Source organism: Scomber scombrus, chromosome 19, assembly GCF_963691925.1.
Source record: "Scomber scombrus chromosome 19, fScoSco1.1, whole genome shotgun sequence".
NCBI classification, from domain to species: domain Eukaryota; kingdom Metazoa; phylum Chordata; class Actinopteri; order Scombriformes; family Scombridae; genus Scomber; species Scomber scombrus.
The window spans coordinates 5983587-6000036 of record NC_084988.1 but is presented as its reverse complement, the minus strand read 5'-3'; the positions used below and the strand labels follow the sequence as shown (position 1 = coordinate 6000036).

General features: G+C 40.6%; 1 protein-coding gene across 8 annotated transcripts in view; it reads left to right on the top strand.

Annotated features, from left to right (window-relative positions):
• The window catches only part of slc8a3 (solute carrier family 8 member 3), a 107439-nt gene that overhangs the window by 67913 nt on the left and 23076 nt on the right, over positions 1 to 16450 (top strand). For 4 of the 8 annotated variants that reach the window (XM_062440102.1, XM_062440104.1, XM_062440106.1 and 1 more), the window contains exon 2: positions 1933 to 2039. In XM_062440102.1, coding sequence (XP_062296086.1) covers positions 1933 to 2039 — 107 coding nt within the window. Of the gene's footprint in view, positions 1 to 1932; positions 2045 to 4368; positions 4372 to 8217; positions 8227 to 9508; positions 9527 to 14944; positions 14955 to 16450 lie in introns of all 8 variants that reach the window. The other 4 variants (XM_062440103.1, XM_062440110.1, XM_062440109.1 and 1 more) reach the window with 4 other exon arrangements.

Genomic DNA, 16450 nt, shown 5'->3' with positions numbered 1-16450 from the left:
TTTTGCACGTGTGCATGGTTGTATAAAAATCATGAGAGGATTTGTTTGCGTGCCTACATGCATGTCAGGCAAGACCTCTGTTCCCTACTGGAGCAGGACGGTGTGTGTTTGCCAGATCCCACTTGTCCATTAGACTCCAGCACTTCCTCTTCTCATTCCTGATGAAAAGTGAGGCGCTTTTACAGGCAGCAGCACTGCAGACATCTCGCCTAGCAATCTGAGGAAAGCCCTGCCGGTGGGATGTGAGGAGAGAGAAAAAGAGATGGATTGTTCTGCTGTGTGCAGTGTGCTAACAGGGTCTAGATAATTGACTCCCCCCTTGGCGAGCAGGATTCACATCCAGAACTACATCTACACTGGCCAAAGAAAGGGATTTAGCAATGCAATACAGCAGAAATACAAATGCATTTAAATTCCTCCAGAGAAGCCTGGATTGACGATTTTAAGTACATGGCGTGTGTATAAATATCCGTGTTTATGCAGGTGTATCAGAGAGAGTTTGAGCATTTGTGTGTTTGTGTGTGTGTGGACGCCTGTGTGCGAGGCGCAGAGTGCTTTGACTGACACGAGCAGCACTATAAGTCACAATGCTGGAAGTACATCAGTGGGATGTCAGCGAACAAGCTGCTTTTTGACTCGATACATCATACATGAGCAGCTATCCATAATGAATGCTTCTGTACCACTTACTGTATCTTATTAGCTAAACCCCCAAGCTTTCCAAATACTCTCCCTAGATAACATGCGTTAAATTTTTTTTTATTTTTGGTCAGATAAAGAGGAAAAGTATCTTCCCATGAGATGTCAGACACATTATAAAGTATGTCATCTCTATTTCAGGGCTAGCTACACTGCTGTCGACTGTTGTTGAGTTGTCTGCCGCTCGCAGAGAATGCTTTCTGAGGCCTAAGAGAGCAGATGCAGGAAGTGTCATGACTTGTCTTGAGCGCTGTCGGTTTGTTTTCACTCCGCATGTTCTCCAAAGTTGTAGCAGGCGGTGCGATGTGAGCTTGATGTACAGGCGGCGTGATGAAGCGTTTGCATGAATCCAGTTGAATTCAACAAAGCAATTCCTCGAGGAGTTCCTGCTGTAATATGGCGAGGCGCAGAGACATCTGGGTAACTACTGACCACTTAACTGCCTGCAATCGTCAATAACCCTTTAAAAAGATCAATTAGGACGATCAGTGGTGAGAACGCCGCCGGGGCTGAGGTGCCATATTGAGCTGTTTCTGTGTGATGATGTCACACGCAGCTCTTTTTTCTGAGAAAGAGTCTCACCCCTCCAGGCGTTTGACTTCATTAAAGGGGTATTCTCCTCAAACTGGAGCAATAAACTGAGCAATAAGCTGCTTCCCTCTTATCTGCCTCGACTGTGCCTCGAAAGGCGGGGGACTCCTCGCAGTGTCCAGCCAGCCGTCTCATTGAAAGTGTTCTGAAAAGTGACTGAAACATCAAGCCATAAAAATCGATTTAGATAGCGACAGTTTCTTTCATTTATCGTTCGCTCACCTTTTTGCCCTTGTGAAATGTCCGTTTACACATTTTACAACCTGATTGATTACATGCTGCTGTTTTCAGTTCATTGTGTTCTTTTATCCTCCCTGCCATGGAGTGCTATTCGCCCTCCATTCCACTTGTATCAGACACCATGATGAATGTGGTTGTCATGACACCCGTGGCAACCAATGAGCTCACTGGAACGAGCGAGTGTGTCCGGCCGTTGACGGACAGGCCGGTTCAGAGAAAGCTGGCCTTTCACCTTCTAACCTTTCTTCCATGCTGATTATTAATCCTACTTACAGTGCACTTCCTGTGTCCCTCCATCGCAAATTAACCTTTCTCTTCTTCTCTCTCCCTCTTCCCCTCTCTCCCTTTCCTCTCACGCCCCCTTCCTTTTTTTCCCTCCCCTGTTACTCTTCTCCCTTACAGCAAACTTATTCACGTGAAAATTATTGACGATGAAGAGTATGAGAAAAACAAGAACTTCTTCCTGGAACTGGCCGAGCCTCGCATGGTAGACATGAGTCTGCAGAAAGGTGCAGTACTGAACCTATTTCTTTCCCCTTTCTCTCTCTGTCTCTCGCTCTCGCACTTTGTCAGTGTCTTTTTTCTTCCACTGTTAGCAGCCTCCGTCTCTTCCTCAGGCTACTCTGTCTCCTCCTCTGTCCACTTCCTTTACCACAACATTCACTATGCTCTATGCTGCACCCCATTCACCCCTCGCCACCCTCCAACTTTTACTTCTGTGCATCCAAGGACCTTTTTATTTTTCATATTACACCAGTAAAACAGTAATAGTCTCCCCAGACGGTGTCGTCATCTGCATAAAAAAGAGAACAGAGAGTCTAGGAGATGCTATCATTTAGCGTCTCCATGGAAGTAGCCATTATTATGTTAAGACATATTTTTACCTAAATGCAGAGTCGAGTTGCTATTTTTAAGTATATGCACCCACTTGGGTGAAAAGTACAATCAAATTGCTGTTGGTAAAATTACTTTATTGATTTATTTTTCGCTTTTAGACAACCAACCTCACATTTACCAACTTCTAGAAAAATTTCATGAACTCAACCAAAGCTCTTTTTTTCCAATAGTATCTATGCAACTCACATTGAGGTCATGTATTCCTTGGCATGGAGGCCACGTTACTCACCGCCAGACTGTATTCCTCTGCACAGCATTCTTTTCTTTAGGCTTCTTTGGCAGCGAGGTGAATGTGTAAAAATAAAGGTAGAAAAATTGAAATCTGAGCAACTTTTCATCATAAGTTTTGTTTGTTTCCTTTCTCCAGCTTGGTAATGCCTGCTGAAAGAAGCCAACAGGCATTTTCTTAAGATTTGCGCACCGTTATCTAATGCAGTGTTATCTAACCGTGCTCAAGGCCAGGGGACGGGCTCACAAGCTGGTGTGGAGGGTGCAGAATCTAACACTTGGCTATCGCCTCCAAACACTACAGCTCATTATGTTTACGTTATTGGGTCTGGCAGCGCTGTCTGAGTGGCGCCGGCTCCTTGAGTTCTCAGAGTGAGAGCTACAATGAAGAGCAGTTACCATGCAGGTCTTTATGAGTGACGGCTGCAAACACTCCTCCACTGCTCTGTGATGCTTCTTGTGTTGTTTTTTTTTTTTCTTCTTTTTTTGTGTTGGTGCAGGAACACGCAAACATGCAGATAAACACACACACATTTTCCCACTTTCAATTGCCAAATATGTAAAATCTATCAATAAATTATAATAATAAATGCACAAATGGATTCCCACTGGATTATTTTACTGGTCAGCGTCTTCACTGATAACTAACCATGGCCTAAATCTACATTTAATTCAACAAGTCCTCCAAATGAAATGACAAAATACATAGTTCTTTTTATTGAATATGAAACACACGAGTAGTGAGTGGTGGATGATGATGGCGAAGCAATGATGATAGCTGCAGTGAGGGGGATGCTTCAGGCACGATCTACAACGGCTCCCGGGTTTGACAGACCCTCGTAGTACCCGATGAGAAATGATAGAGGAGAGAGAGAAGAAGGAGGGAAGGGCATGGAGGGTATTTATGGACATATGACAGGAGTGTTTGAAGTGCAGTCCTACTCCAGAACTAAAATAAGATAAAATAAAATGTGTAATTATTAAAAGTGGAGATTTTCCCCCATTTTTCTACCTTTGTGAAGACATATGTAGATTGGTTACTGGTTGATCAGGCATGCAGTCTCTACCCAATAACCTCCAAATGCTTTTTTCTTCAATTGAAAGGTGAAAAACTCCCGTCAAGTCTGCAGGTGTTTAACATATAGTCCAGACACGCTATTCTGCAGAAGTGTCCTTTGCAACCATCAAGGTTTCTGTAGCAGGATTGTTGAGGTCAGTGCACCAAATATGAGTCAGGATTGTTACAGAAAGAAAAGGTGTAGAGGAAGTGAAGGAAGAGAAAGATATCTGCTCAGGCGGACGAGGAGTTGAAGATCGGTAACGACAGACATATGCCAGTGGCCACGTTTAGTCTGAAGAGATCAAAACAGCTGCTTTGCTTGGGTCACACACATGACAGGTGATGGAAAGTGACCCTTTGTTTGTCATTCCTCCTGTATTGGCTCCAGGAGAACCCTGTAATTCCTGTATTTAGACGATGAGATACCAGAAACAGCTAAATAATTACAGCTAAGGTTGTTTTTCTTTTACTTGGTTTGTCAGGGTGGATTGTAATGTTACCTTTACAAATTTGTGAATATTTAAACCACAAACTGATTAAAATGTTTCTCATTCTGATACGAGAAAGGTGACAAAACTGTGCCGCTAATGAAAGCGCAGACGATGTTGACAATGAGTAATACGAGATACATCCACTTACTTTTTTTAATGAAGGAGGTAATGAATGTTTGATCAAGGGTAATAAATGTTTGATCTATATATGATGAGGTGGTAATGAAAAAGCTTTTCTGTATTATTTCCCATGCAGGATCATCTTTTATGAATGTGTTCGTGCTGAATAAAACGCTTTGATTTGAAATTAGAGAGAAAACACAAGCCAGTGTTTAGCGGAGGGGTAACATATATTCTCCTGTTGCTACGGTAGGTGCTGCTGGATCTCAGTGATGTGAATGATATGATAATTTCTCAGTTTTCATATATAATGTGACGATTATATTGTTGTTCATAACCGCTGATGTGGCTCTGATTGGGTTTGTTTTTCTCCTTATTAAAGCTGGAGTAGAGGAGCAGAATTGATGAATATTCTATGAGACTCTTTGTTTTGTTTGCCTTTTTTTCATATGAAACAGCCTTGCTCCATTTTCCTAGCAGCCTTTCCACCAATGATACTTGCAACAAAAGCAGCAAAAAGTTATTTTTCCCCCTTAACTTGTGTAACGTTACCTATTATTTCTATATTATGGATGATCAAACTTGGAGCACAAAAAAAATAGTCAGATCGTATTTTAACTCTATGATCTTTGTATTTCTTACCAGCAGTTTTTATTTTGCATCACTCAGTGCCACTTTCCTACATTTGTTCATGCACTTGCATGCTGATAGCAGAGCCTGGCAGACGTAAGCATTCCTGAGCTGGCAGGTCTGACTTTGGACAGTGTGTGAGCAATGAAAGCAATCACGCCAACAGTCACTCTGACCTGTCAGTCTAGACTTGTTTACTGCCGGCTCCAGCAATGCCTTTCCCTAACTTATACTGAAGTGGTTAAGCACCTCTGTTGACGTAGCAAGGCGAGCCACTGCTGCTACAACACACAACAAATGCAAAGAGTCTCAAAGAGTCACTTCTAAGTTTGTTGAGGATGTTGCTAAAGTTAGTAACTCTAATATACAACAAAATTATGGCCACCGGCTGGTCTTGCCCTCAAGAAAATTGCGTTGCTCATTATTCAGAAAGAGAGAGTGTAATCTGAGCCGACCACATAAAATGCCACTAAAAATACCACTAAAGCACACATTAAAATAAAGAAAAAGACTGATAACGAGCATTTACTCATGAATGTCAATTGAAGGGAGACAAAAGCAAGTGCCCAGGTGCTACTTGTATAAAAGTCTTTATTAGAACATTAGTCAGGTGCCCACATGAACACTGAACACTGCTCACTATTATCATTCCTCTTGTTCATACTGATCAGTAGAAGATCTCCTCCAAATGTGCGTACAGTGTTAGAGATGGGGGACAAAATCTGCAGTCTTTCAATCGTCTGAGTTAATCAAATAAAGTGGGTATCTTCCACAGTTACAGTCTGTAATCCCTCTTTATGTCTTGAGGAACAGTGCTTTCCTGTTTAGCTGCAGTGGAAGGATCGTAACAAAAAGAGGGAGTTTGGCACTAAAAAGACTAACTTTGATTTGACTAATTTGGATGGCTGAAGCATCATATTAGCATCAAATGAACATTTTTGCACGGAAAGAAGACTGTTGCCCTCATCACTCACACTGAAAGCAAATTATGAAAAGATTAATTATGACAAAGTAAAACGTGTTAATGTTCATACGGACACCTGACTATTGTTTTAGGACAAACTGATTACTTATTCCTTAAATATCTTAACAACAACAACACACACACACACACACACACACACACACACACACACACACACACACACAATTTCTAGCCAAAGTTACAGGAATTTGCTCTCTTGCGCTTTTTGTACGCAACCTTGGTAGTAATCTTGCTAAGTAACCTTGATGGGTCGAGGGATTACCAAAACTCAGTCCAGCTACTGTACTTGAGAGGTCACTTTAATACAAGTTGGCACGGTGAGAGATGATCTTAGAACCAGAGAATCAGAGTTCATACACGTGTCAGCGAGTATCTATCCTGCAGAAGTGCCCTCAGGCAGTCAGGCTCACCTCAGGCAATGTACCTGCAGAGCTGCTGCTCTGTATGTGACTCTAACCTGTGACCTGTATATTGGGTGAAAACAAAATTACCTCGCCTAGGGATCAATGAAAACCAAATTATGCAACAGCTGGCGCAGCAAAGGTTGCAACTAATACATTTTTTCATTATGGATTAATAAACAGCTTTCAGTGAATATCAGAGAAGGAAAGGAGGCGTATACGGTAGGAAGAAGCTTGAGCAGATGCTGCAGCAGAAGGACACCAGGGAGGTCTGGAGGCATGAACACCATCACTGTTTACAAGCCCAGCAGTCAGGTTGTAGATGGGAACATTGATAGAGCCAATGAGCTGAACCGATTCTTCAATAGATTTAACATGCAGCCTCACATTGGAGGGTGCTGAGTAGGCTCCACTTGGCAAAGACTGCTGGTCCCGACAGCATCAGCCCAAGGGTGCTTAAGATACGTGCCCCCCAGCTGTGTGTCATACCCCAGCTCATATTTAACCCCAGCTTACATCCGGAGAAGATCCCTGCATTGTGAAAGACATCACGCCTGATTCCTGTACTGTAGAGAGCCCTTTTCAGTGCTGCCATGTTTGAGGTCAACAACACTTGGACAGAAACTGGACTGGATCAGGAACTCTGTGGCTCTCTACAGAAAGAGAGTCTTTTCTTTTACCTTTGTACTTCAGCTTCTATGGCACCAAGCTGCAAATGTTTTATGAGTTAGTGGTAGCCAGTGCCGTTTTCTACACTGTGGTCTGGTAGGGCAGAAGCCTGAGGGTGGCCAACACCAACAGACTCAACAAAGTGATTCAGAAGGCCGGCTCAGTCCTGGGGGGCGAGCTGGACCCTCTGCGTGTAGTCATGGATAGAAGGATGTTGTCAAAAGTCATCTCCATCATGGACAATGTCTCACACCCTCTACACAACCATCCAGATATACACTTCCTCCCTTTTCTGCTGAAGTTGAACATTTTTTTCAACTACCACAATCTACTGCCACTACTGCTAACTTATATATATATATGTAAAGTAAATCACTTACTTCTGCACATCTCAATGTGTCAATGCTGTTAAACCACTGCTAACTTACTGTTGACCCACATTACACTTTAAATTCAATTGACCGTTGCACATAAGAGCAAAGTGAGTAATAATAAAATGTTTAAAATTGTATTCATCAGCCTGAATAGAAATGTCTTGAATTATCAGTAACTTATAACAGAAATTATTTAAAAAAGAATGAGATGCATTAAATAAATTATGAGCATAGAAGCCTCTTTTTCCTGAGGCTGAAATTTGTCTTGTGGTGTGCAAGATACACAAGTGAAAAGAATGAGTGTATTGAAAAATAGACAAAAGGAAGGACAAAGGGCAGAACGAGCTGCTCTAAAAAGTCTCTAAAAAGAGATGATGGGATGAGTTGGGGGGGGGGGAGTGTTTTTGGGAAGGCTTGAAAGTATGGGACCTTCAAATGACACTGCAAAAAGTGTGCTACAAAGCAGTCGGCGGCAGTGTCATCATTCATGTACGGTGATGTGTTAACGCTGTGTTATGTGGGCTCGTGCACTTGAGTGTGTTTCCTCCGTGTGCGCATAAAACTGAATGAGAAAGAACATTTCTGTGCATGTGTGTATGTGATGGAAGTATTATATTATTATGTTTGTGTCTGCGTGTGTCAGTGTGTTTGTGCATGCGTGCGCATGTGGCTGTAGGATTAATGCCCCTCTTTCCCTGCGGTAATCCATCTCCCACCCTGCCACTTCCCATTCAAATCATGCCCAGCGTGGGGAAATGTGCCACCCGTCAGCTTCCTCGCTCAGAGTGAGCTCTCATGGCATCTAAGGGCACTTCACATGCTGTTGTTTGAGCTTGGCCGGGTCCTTCTCCCAGCCCTCTCCATCTCACGCACACACACACAAATTTGCACATCTATCGTTGTTAGGACATAGCATTGGCTTCCATTCGCCTAATCCAAACCCTAACCTTAATGTTAGCGATAACCAATTCATACATACTCTTTCACACACTTACCCCTAAGCTTAGCCAGCAGCTCATTAGGACCAGGCTTTGTTCCCCATGAGAACTACACGTCCCAGCAAGGTCGGTATTTATATCAGAAAAGGTCCCAATGAGGTAACTACAACAAATACATGCACACACACACACACACACACACAAACACACACATTCATTACTTCAAAATGAGCCGTGAGTCATATTGTGCGTGCGCGTGCATGTGTGTGTGTGTGTGTGTGTGTGTGTGTGTGTGTGTGTGTGTGTGTGTGTGTGTGTGTGTGTGTGCGCGTGTGCGCGCGTGTGCGCGTGTGTGTGTGTGTAGGGGGGATGAGGCCAAAACATCTCTGAACTCTTCCATTAGCACTGCAGTCAGGACAGATGACGTTCGAATGGACCACTTTAGAAATTACTGAAAACACATGAAATGATTTAGATGATGTTTTCATTATTCTGTAGAGCAACCTGTGTCTAGTAAAAGCAGGTAGTCACTGGTTTGGGGTGTCAATAGGTATAGATTGCAATTACTTCGGAAATTAGATTGGTCTTCAATCAGTCGGAGCCAACAATGACATGCTGCTCATTATTTTTTATCTAAGCTAACAGCCGTAGTTCACTGATTGGTCCAACTTTCAGCTGCCTGCTTCAATCTATTTACTTTCCAGACTAATATGTGAAAGCAAACACTGTGTATGTGTCTTGTTTTTGTGGTATCCAGCAGTAGCAGTAGTGGAAGTTGTACAGTTGCAGATGTTGTTGCTGTTGTTGTTGGGATGAAGCAGCATAAGTGGTTGTAAAGTAAAGAGAAGTTGACACTTTTTGAATCAAAGACAATTGGAGCCGGATTTTTTGGGATTTCAAATAGTGGCCATTGGTGGTGTCGCTCTGTAAGATGTTTCCACATTGGCTCCAACCTCAAGTCGAGGTAGTTCCTGCTTGGTTTGTGAGTGAGTTACTTAGGTTATAACAAAGGCATAGTAATGAGAAAATTAGTATGAAAATAGTCCTTTTTGAAGTGAAGTTACAATATGTTAGCTTTAAGGTAGGTTAGGGAAGGTTAAGTTAAAGTAAGTGAGGGTAAATAATGAGTAGAGCTGAAATTATTTGTCAATTAATTGATAATAAAAATAATCACAAACTCTGCAGCCTTACTACTGAGCCTCAGTTCCCCAAACTTATAGTGAAAGCCGCTAGTACTAGCAGCAGGATTGGCACTGGAAGTAGCTCTAGTATTCGTTGTAAACCCTCACTGATCTGATGAGGGAGAGGAATCCGCTTTTTTTTCCTTTTTTCTTTTTTCTGAGACAAGATGGGATAAGTGATACGGCACAGAGACCAAAGAGTGCCACTCAAGCTGACAATAGCAGCAAAATACAGAAACATGGTAACCCACAAAGACTCAGCTCCACTGTATTCGTCCCAGGGTGCATTGCTTTAGGAAGCATTTGATGAAGAACCCAGGCGGTCTTCCATTATGTCTCTGACATGCTGCTGCTGCTGAGGTTGAATTACACTGGATTTTTGATAAGATAGGATAGACAGTATTGTGATGTAACGTGTTCTCACTGTAAATATGTGTAGAGGAAACGGCTTTCACATATAACATAATACTGCACTATGAAATATCTCTCTACTAAAGGAAGGAATCTCTGTATGTATGTATGTATGTATGTATGTATGTATGTATGTATGTATGTATGTATGTATGTATGTATGTATGTATGTATGTATGTATGTATGTATGTATGTATGTATGTATGTATGTATGTATGTATGTATGTATGTCCTTTTCATATCTCAAGAACCATTCTTCCGATTGACTCCACACTTGGCGGGTGTATGGCTGGGGAACCAACGGAGTGCAGTGTCAAATGTGGTGCAATTTGGACATGCCATACATTTAAGATTAATACATTTTGAATGAACCAGCGATCAGCGAACCGGTCCAATTTGGGCAGGGGCAAGGTCAGGGTTCAGGGCTCTGCCAACTGACTCCTGCATGTAAGGGAGAGACAAGGCACGACTCAAGTCATAAGCAGCGAAAACAGAGCTTTTAATCAAGAATAGACACTCTTACCCTGTGTGTAGTGTTGGCAGCACGTTTAGCAGATCAACAGCAAGTGACGACACAGGAGGCGATCAGGTACATGGTTGAGTGCAGGTTTTGCAAGTGCTCAGAGACGAAAACACAAGGACTGTAATTATGTGTGTAAAATATAGCAAACACTTAAAACCAGTTTGTCTCATATGCTCTGAGATGGTAGCGATTGTGAAGTAGCACTAAAGACAAAGCACAAATCTTTGAAGCAGCCATACCCACTCAAATCCAAACTGAAGGCACAGAAAATATGAACGATTTAAGAGCCAAACATGATCGATCCACTTTATTTTAGGATACACATTATTTTATTTTTAAATGCAGCCCTTGCTTTAGGCTACTTAAAATGAGAAAAGGACATTTATTTATCATTAGAATACTTATTTAGAATACTGCGTATAATAGAATAGTACGTTTATTTCATGCTGTTGGTGTATATACTCATTCATCCCTCACATCAACTGTATTCATTTTTTCTATGCATTGAAGTAGAGACTGAAGGGCAACTAATCGGCCCGTTCCAAACAGGCACGTTATAGTTGATTAAATATTAAAGCAGCATCCCTCTGAGGCTTTGCTTTACCATCACAACCACACAAAACCACTTAAGGTTTCATGTGAGCCTCTACACAGTCTCCTTCAACTCATCATCTTATGAATAATGTCGGGCTTCTCTCAACTTGATAGAACATGGAGCATACAACTCCTGAACTTAGAACTCATTACATTTCGTTTTCTGGGGTCACAGGCTGTATAAATCTCTATGACTCAGTGAGCTTCATGAACCTGCCCTTTGTGTTGCTTTAAAAGTCAAGCTTATCATCCCTTTGTTAGCAGTCAACCCGAATTTGACCTCGAATGAATCTCTTCCTTTCAGCATCAAGGAAAAGTGTTATTTGCTTCCTCAGAACGGGGAAGTGGAAAGCTAGAGGCAGCTGGATTAGCACCAGGGGAAATGCTAGGCCACAGCCATCACTGTAAATAGCATCATACCTATGGTTGAAAATATAGCTTCAATAGCCCTTTTCAATACCTACAAATATGCTCCACACATGTATAATACTTGTATTATAGAACTCTTACCTATCTACAGTAAGTCATGCAACTGACTTTTTTATTCACTCAGTTGGTTTTGTGAATTTTTAAACACATTGGATAAATATAAATATAAATCTGATATTAGAACAGTTTTTCTAGCTTGTTCTGATTTGGTTAACACAATTTCATATCATCATTTTGCAGGACCGAAGATATTTATAAAAATGATCTGGGATAAGATGGGTAATATAGATTTTAGGGATAAAACGTTCTCTCCCTGTATATGTAATACATCACAATATTGATTTCCATCACTGTACGGTTAACACTTTTGTGGGCCTAATTGTTTTAGGAACTGATCCGTAGCTGTGAAATTTTAGACGGATTCTTCAAAAGTAGTGACTTGATACTGTTTATAGGGAAGGATAATTTAATTGGTACCCTTTTAATAATTTAATTAAATCAAATAATGCTATTAATTGCTAGAGTAATCTCTAGAGAGTTTTTTTAATCAGTGCAAAACAGATCAGCTTAAAAGGCAAACATGTAATATTTATGCAATCCAACATATATGGAGAAAAAGTTTTCATTAACAAATTAATGTTTACTTGAATGTTTTTTCCAATAATTAAAATTTTAGCAGTTTGTTTCAAGGAAATATCTCAGCTGCTTACAAAATTAAGACAACCCAATTCCCTTTCTGGAACACTGCGTTTATTTTTCTCATGATTAGTTTCAAATTATAGTTCTTTCTTTTCTTGTAACATTATAGGAAATGATTAGGAAATTATGGGACCTGTAAAATAAATGATTTCATCTCCTGAAAATTCTATTTTATCTTAAAACCTTTCATCAGTAGGCAATTTGAGTGTGGATGAGGGGTCGACTATTAGAAAAATGATCAAAATGCATCCCCCTTGTTAACCTGCTACCTCCCCTTTCCATCCCCTTGCAGCAGAGAGAGTGCAGGGGCGGGGGGGGGGGGGGGGGGGTGTTTATTTAAATATGTTAGTCTAGTGTGCCTGACTCATTGATCCTTTCTCTAACTGAGCTTTATGCAAGTTAGAATCCATGGCCCGACTATGGCTCTGAAATATCAGCAGCCTAACTGTGTTGTGTATTGATAAATCCATGGAGCTGTCCATGGTGCTGAAGTAGCAGTCAGCTTTGTCATTGCACCTTTTTCTCTCAGTCTCAACTCTGTGTCAGTTTTGTCTTTCAATCAATTAATCAATCAATCAAATACTCAATTCTATACTATATTGTAAGCTATGTCCTCTATAGAGTAGTGTAACCTTCATCAACGTGCAACAACGTGTAGAGGATCAAAGAGGCACACTGCTCCCTGTAGTATTCCTATAAAGTTTATATGATCATCCAGTAGCATCTGTGCTGCTGAAAATAGACCCCCAGACCAAACCACCTCTGTAACAGAATATTTTAGAGGAGACATGACAACAGATACTGTTTTTAGTATAGATGGTTGGTTTAACCGGGAGTGGAGCAGGTAATCTGACTGAAGAAATTAACCTGCACTGACTACAGTTTGCTCAGCTGCTTCAGATAAATACTTAGAGGAAAAGTTTATGTTTTGGAAAATGTAACCCTTATTAAAATGCTTAATTTCCATTCTCCCTGTTAAAAATGAACAAATCATGTATTGCTTTCAAAAACTGAGATGGGAATGTCTGTTTTGGGGTAGTCCTGTGAAGTTAATATCTGAAAATTGAAGCACAGCACTGGTTGGTTGTGGACCGCCTGCTGTCCTCTTGGTCCAGCTTGACACCCACTACTATGACTATTATTATTAGTCATGTTTGCCCACTGCTATCACTATTATTATTATTCATATTTCTATTTCTGTTATTGTAGTTATTGTTTTATTGTTGTTTCTGTGCTTCTCTGTGTCTCTCCTCTCCTCTCTCCCCCTCCCTCTTTCTCTCCCAAAACAACCAGTCAAGGCAGATGGCCGCTCACCTGGAGCCCGGTTCTGCTTGAGTTTTCTTCCTGTTAAAGGGGTGTTTTTCCTCACCACTGTCACCAAGTGCTTGCTCATTAGGGAATGTTGGGTCTCTGTAAATTAAAAAAAGTACCGTCTAGACCTGCACTATGTGAGAAATGCACTGAGATAACTTCTGCTGTGATTTGGTGCTATGTAAATATAATTGACTTGACCTGTAGTTCCTAATCACCACAAAAAATGTAAACTAATGTTGAACTGTAGGATTACCATTAATCAAATTATATCAGTCATGCCAATAAACACAAGTAAAATAATGTTACTTCTCTACAAAATAAATATCCACATAAATAAATCTCTTTTTACACTTTAAAGTCATCCTGTTCAATAAACATTGGCATAATATAAACAGACACATTAAAATAATAATTATTATATATTTTTTGTCTTACTGTACATATATTGTTAAATTTCTCCCCACCAATCCATGATCTAATATTTATTGCCTTGACTCTTTCCATCCAGATTATAATCTACAGGCTTTGTGGGGTTGTCTCTCTCTGGTTGCTCCCCTCCAGGGACCTCACGTCTGTTCAAAGGGCTAAAGTACTCAATCCTGGGCCTGGAGGAACTCTAAATGACTGGTATTGAATCAATTAGCTGCCTAATTGGGCTGAGATAAAGACTCCATTTCCTTATCACCAGCCCCACCAGCAATTACAAATGGCACTGGGGATCTCCCAGTGGATGTGCCAGTAGGTCATAGTGAAGCTGCTGATGGTTTTGGCAATCTCACTCTAATCCAGGAAGATGGAAGTGTACTGTTTATGCACCAGAAATGTTAAAGCAGTGATGTATAGCACAAAGGTACAACACAACAACTCTAAATTAGTTTATTCAGCATCATTCTGACCTCAGCTGGTTTTCAGGAGGACGGGTGGACAGGTGGTCTGAAGGATGATAGATAATGTAAAGTCTGACAAATTCCTCTACACTCACTCCTTTATTGTTATATTCATGTTAAGCTCAACCTGATTAAAAAAATTAGATCTGTACTCTGTAGCATCCTTTTGGTGCGTGTGGTGGATTATAATATCATTTACTTGATTGTACGATGGAACCTCCCACAACAGTAACAACATGTGAGGACACATCTGTTACCCTGCGTCTCCTGGGAAAGGTGTATGGATTGAGTATTTCTACCATTTACACAGACACAGACAGAGAATGAGCTGCCGTAGTCCTCACAAGGACACACAGGAAGCCATAATCTGAAAATCTATGGATTAAATGTCATTAACTGATCAAATGAAACATTTTACGTGATTGTCAATTAAATTGTAGTCAGTATAGGTCTAATATGTTGTTTAACGAGGGCTTATACCATCATATGCATCATTACACAATAGAACCTCCCACAAGCAATCTATTATTACCTTAGCTAATGACACACATGAGCCACTGATCAGCTAATACGTCGTTTTAGCTTTCTCCTGGTGCTTTTACCATTAGATTTCCAGCGGCTTGCCAAGCTTTGCCCTTGTTTCGGCAACTGACGACGGAAGCAGCGAGACCTTGGTGAATGAACAATGGGGAACAGCTGTCGCTCCCTGCAGGAGCAGCAACCTCACCACCTGTTGGCAGACTATTCAGGGACATGACCCCAAGACCTCGGGTCTGTTTTGTAACCACAGCTCAGTTTAGGAAAAGCAGAAAAAAAAGAACGGTGAAGGGATGGTGACTGTGGATTGACATTGAAGACTGAGGAATATCTCTTAAAGTTTAGCAACTAAAATTCAGCTTTCCCTCATATGTGACTTCTGATATTTTCTAACCAATATGAAGAGCAAAATTCTGCATGGTGTTATGTTAAATCAGATTCTGAGACAGGTGACCTGAAGGCAACTTATCACTTATGAAGAATATAATATTATTCAAGACAAAGCAAGTATTCTCCAAAGTAAAAGTTTTATGGTTTTATTTATTTGGAGTCAAAAAGTTAATCAGCTTCATCAGGACTGTGTGCATGTGGTTTGATCAGATTTGATTGCTGGCAACATAATCAAACAAACACACGTCTGTCATCACATTTTGGATTCAAATTGTCTCTGATTTGTGCACAGAAATACATGACATTGCCTATTCCCAACTGAGCCCAACCAACATCAAACCATTGACATGAGCACAGAGAAAACAAAAAATGATGAAATCTCTCATGTAAAATTATCAGAACTGCAGGAAACAATATATTCATGTAAAAAGCTGATAAAGAAAATAGGTTTTCACAGCCTTTACAGGAATAAGTAGTTTGACATTTTGAGAAGTATGCTTGTTTGATTTCTTGCCAAAAGTTAGTGTGAGGATTGAAACCACTTTTATGTCTATATGTTAAATATGAAGCTATAACACTAGCAGTCAGCTAGTTAGCTCAGGCCAACCTAAAGACTGGAGACGGGGGTAAACAGCTACCCTGGCTTTGTCCAAAGGAACAACCTACCAACACAACTAAAGCTCACTAATTAACACATTATTTCTCTTTTTAATCCAGAAAGAAATTAAAGTGTAAAAACAACAAGTTCGGGTTTTACAGGGGGTTATGTGCAGAGTTAGAAGATAACTAACTGCTGGAGATGACTGTTGACTCATTCGGTAGCTTGACTGAGGTAGCATTAGCAGAGAGAACAAGAGATAAAACAATATACCAAAACAAAACAGGAGATAACAGACTTGATCAGTATTTTGGACAGATGTCTTGATTTAGTCAAAAAAGAAGCACATACCATAAAATTAAGTAACACAAATGAGAGGCGGCTGCAGGCAGAACAATGTGTCTCTTTCACTATTGTTGTGTATATGCATGTCTTTTGAACATTATCATTGGTGTCAGATACGAATCAGCATTATATAATATGAATCAGGTATGAATTAATATAAAAATGACTAGTGCCAAATGAGCCAAAATTTGGAGTTACATATGGAGATCAGCAGTGTG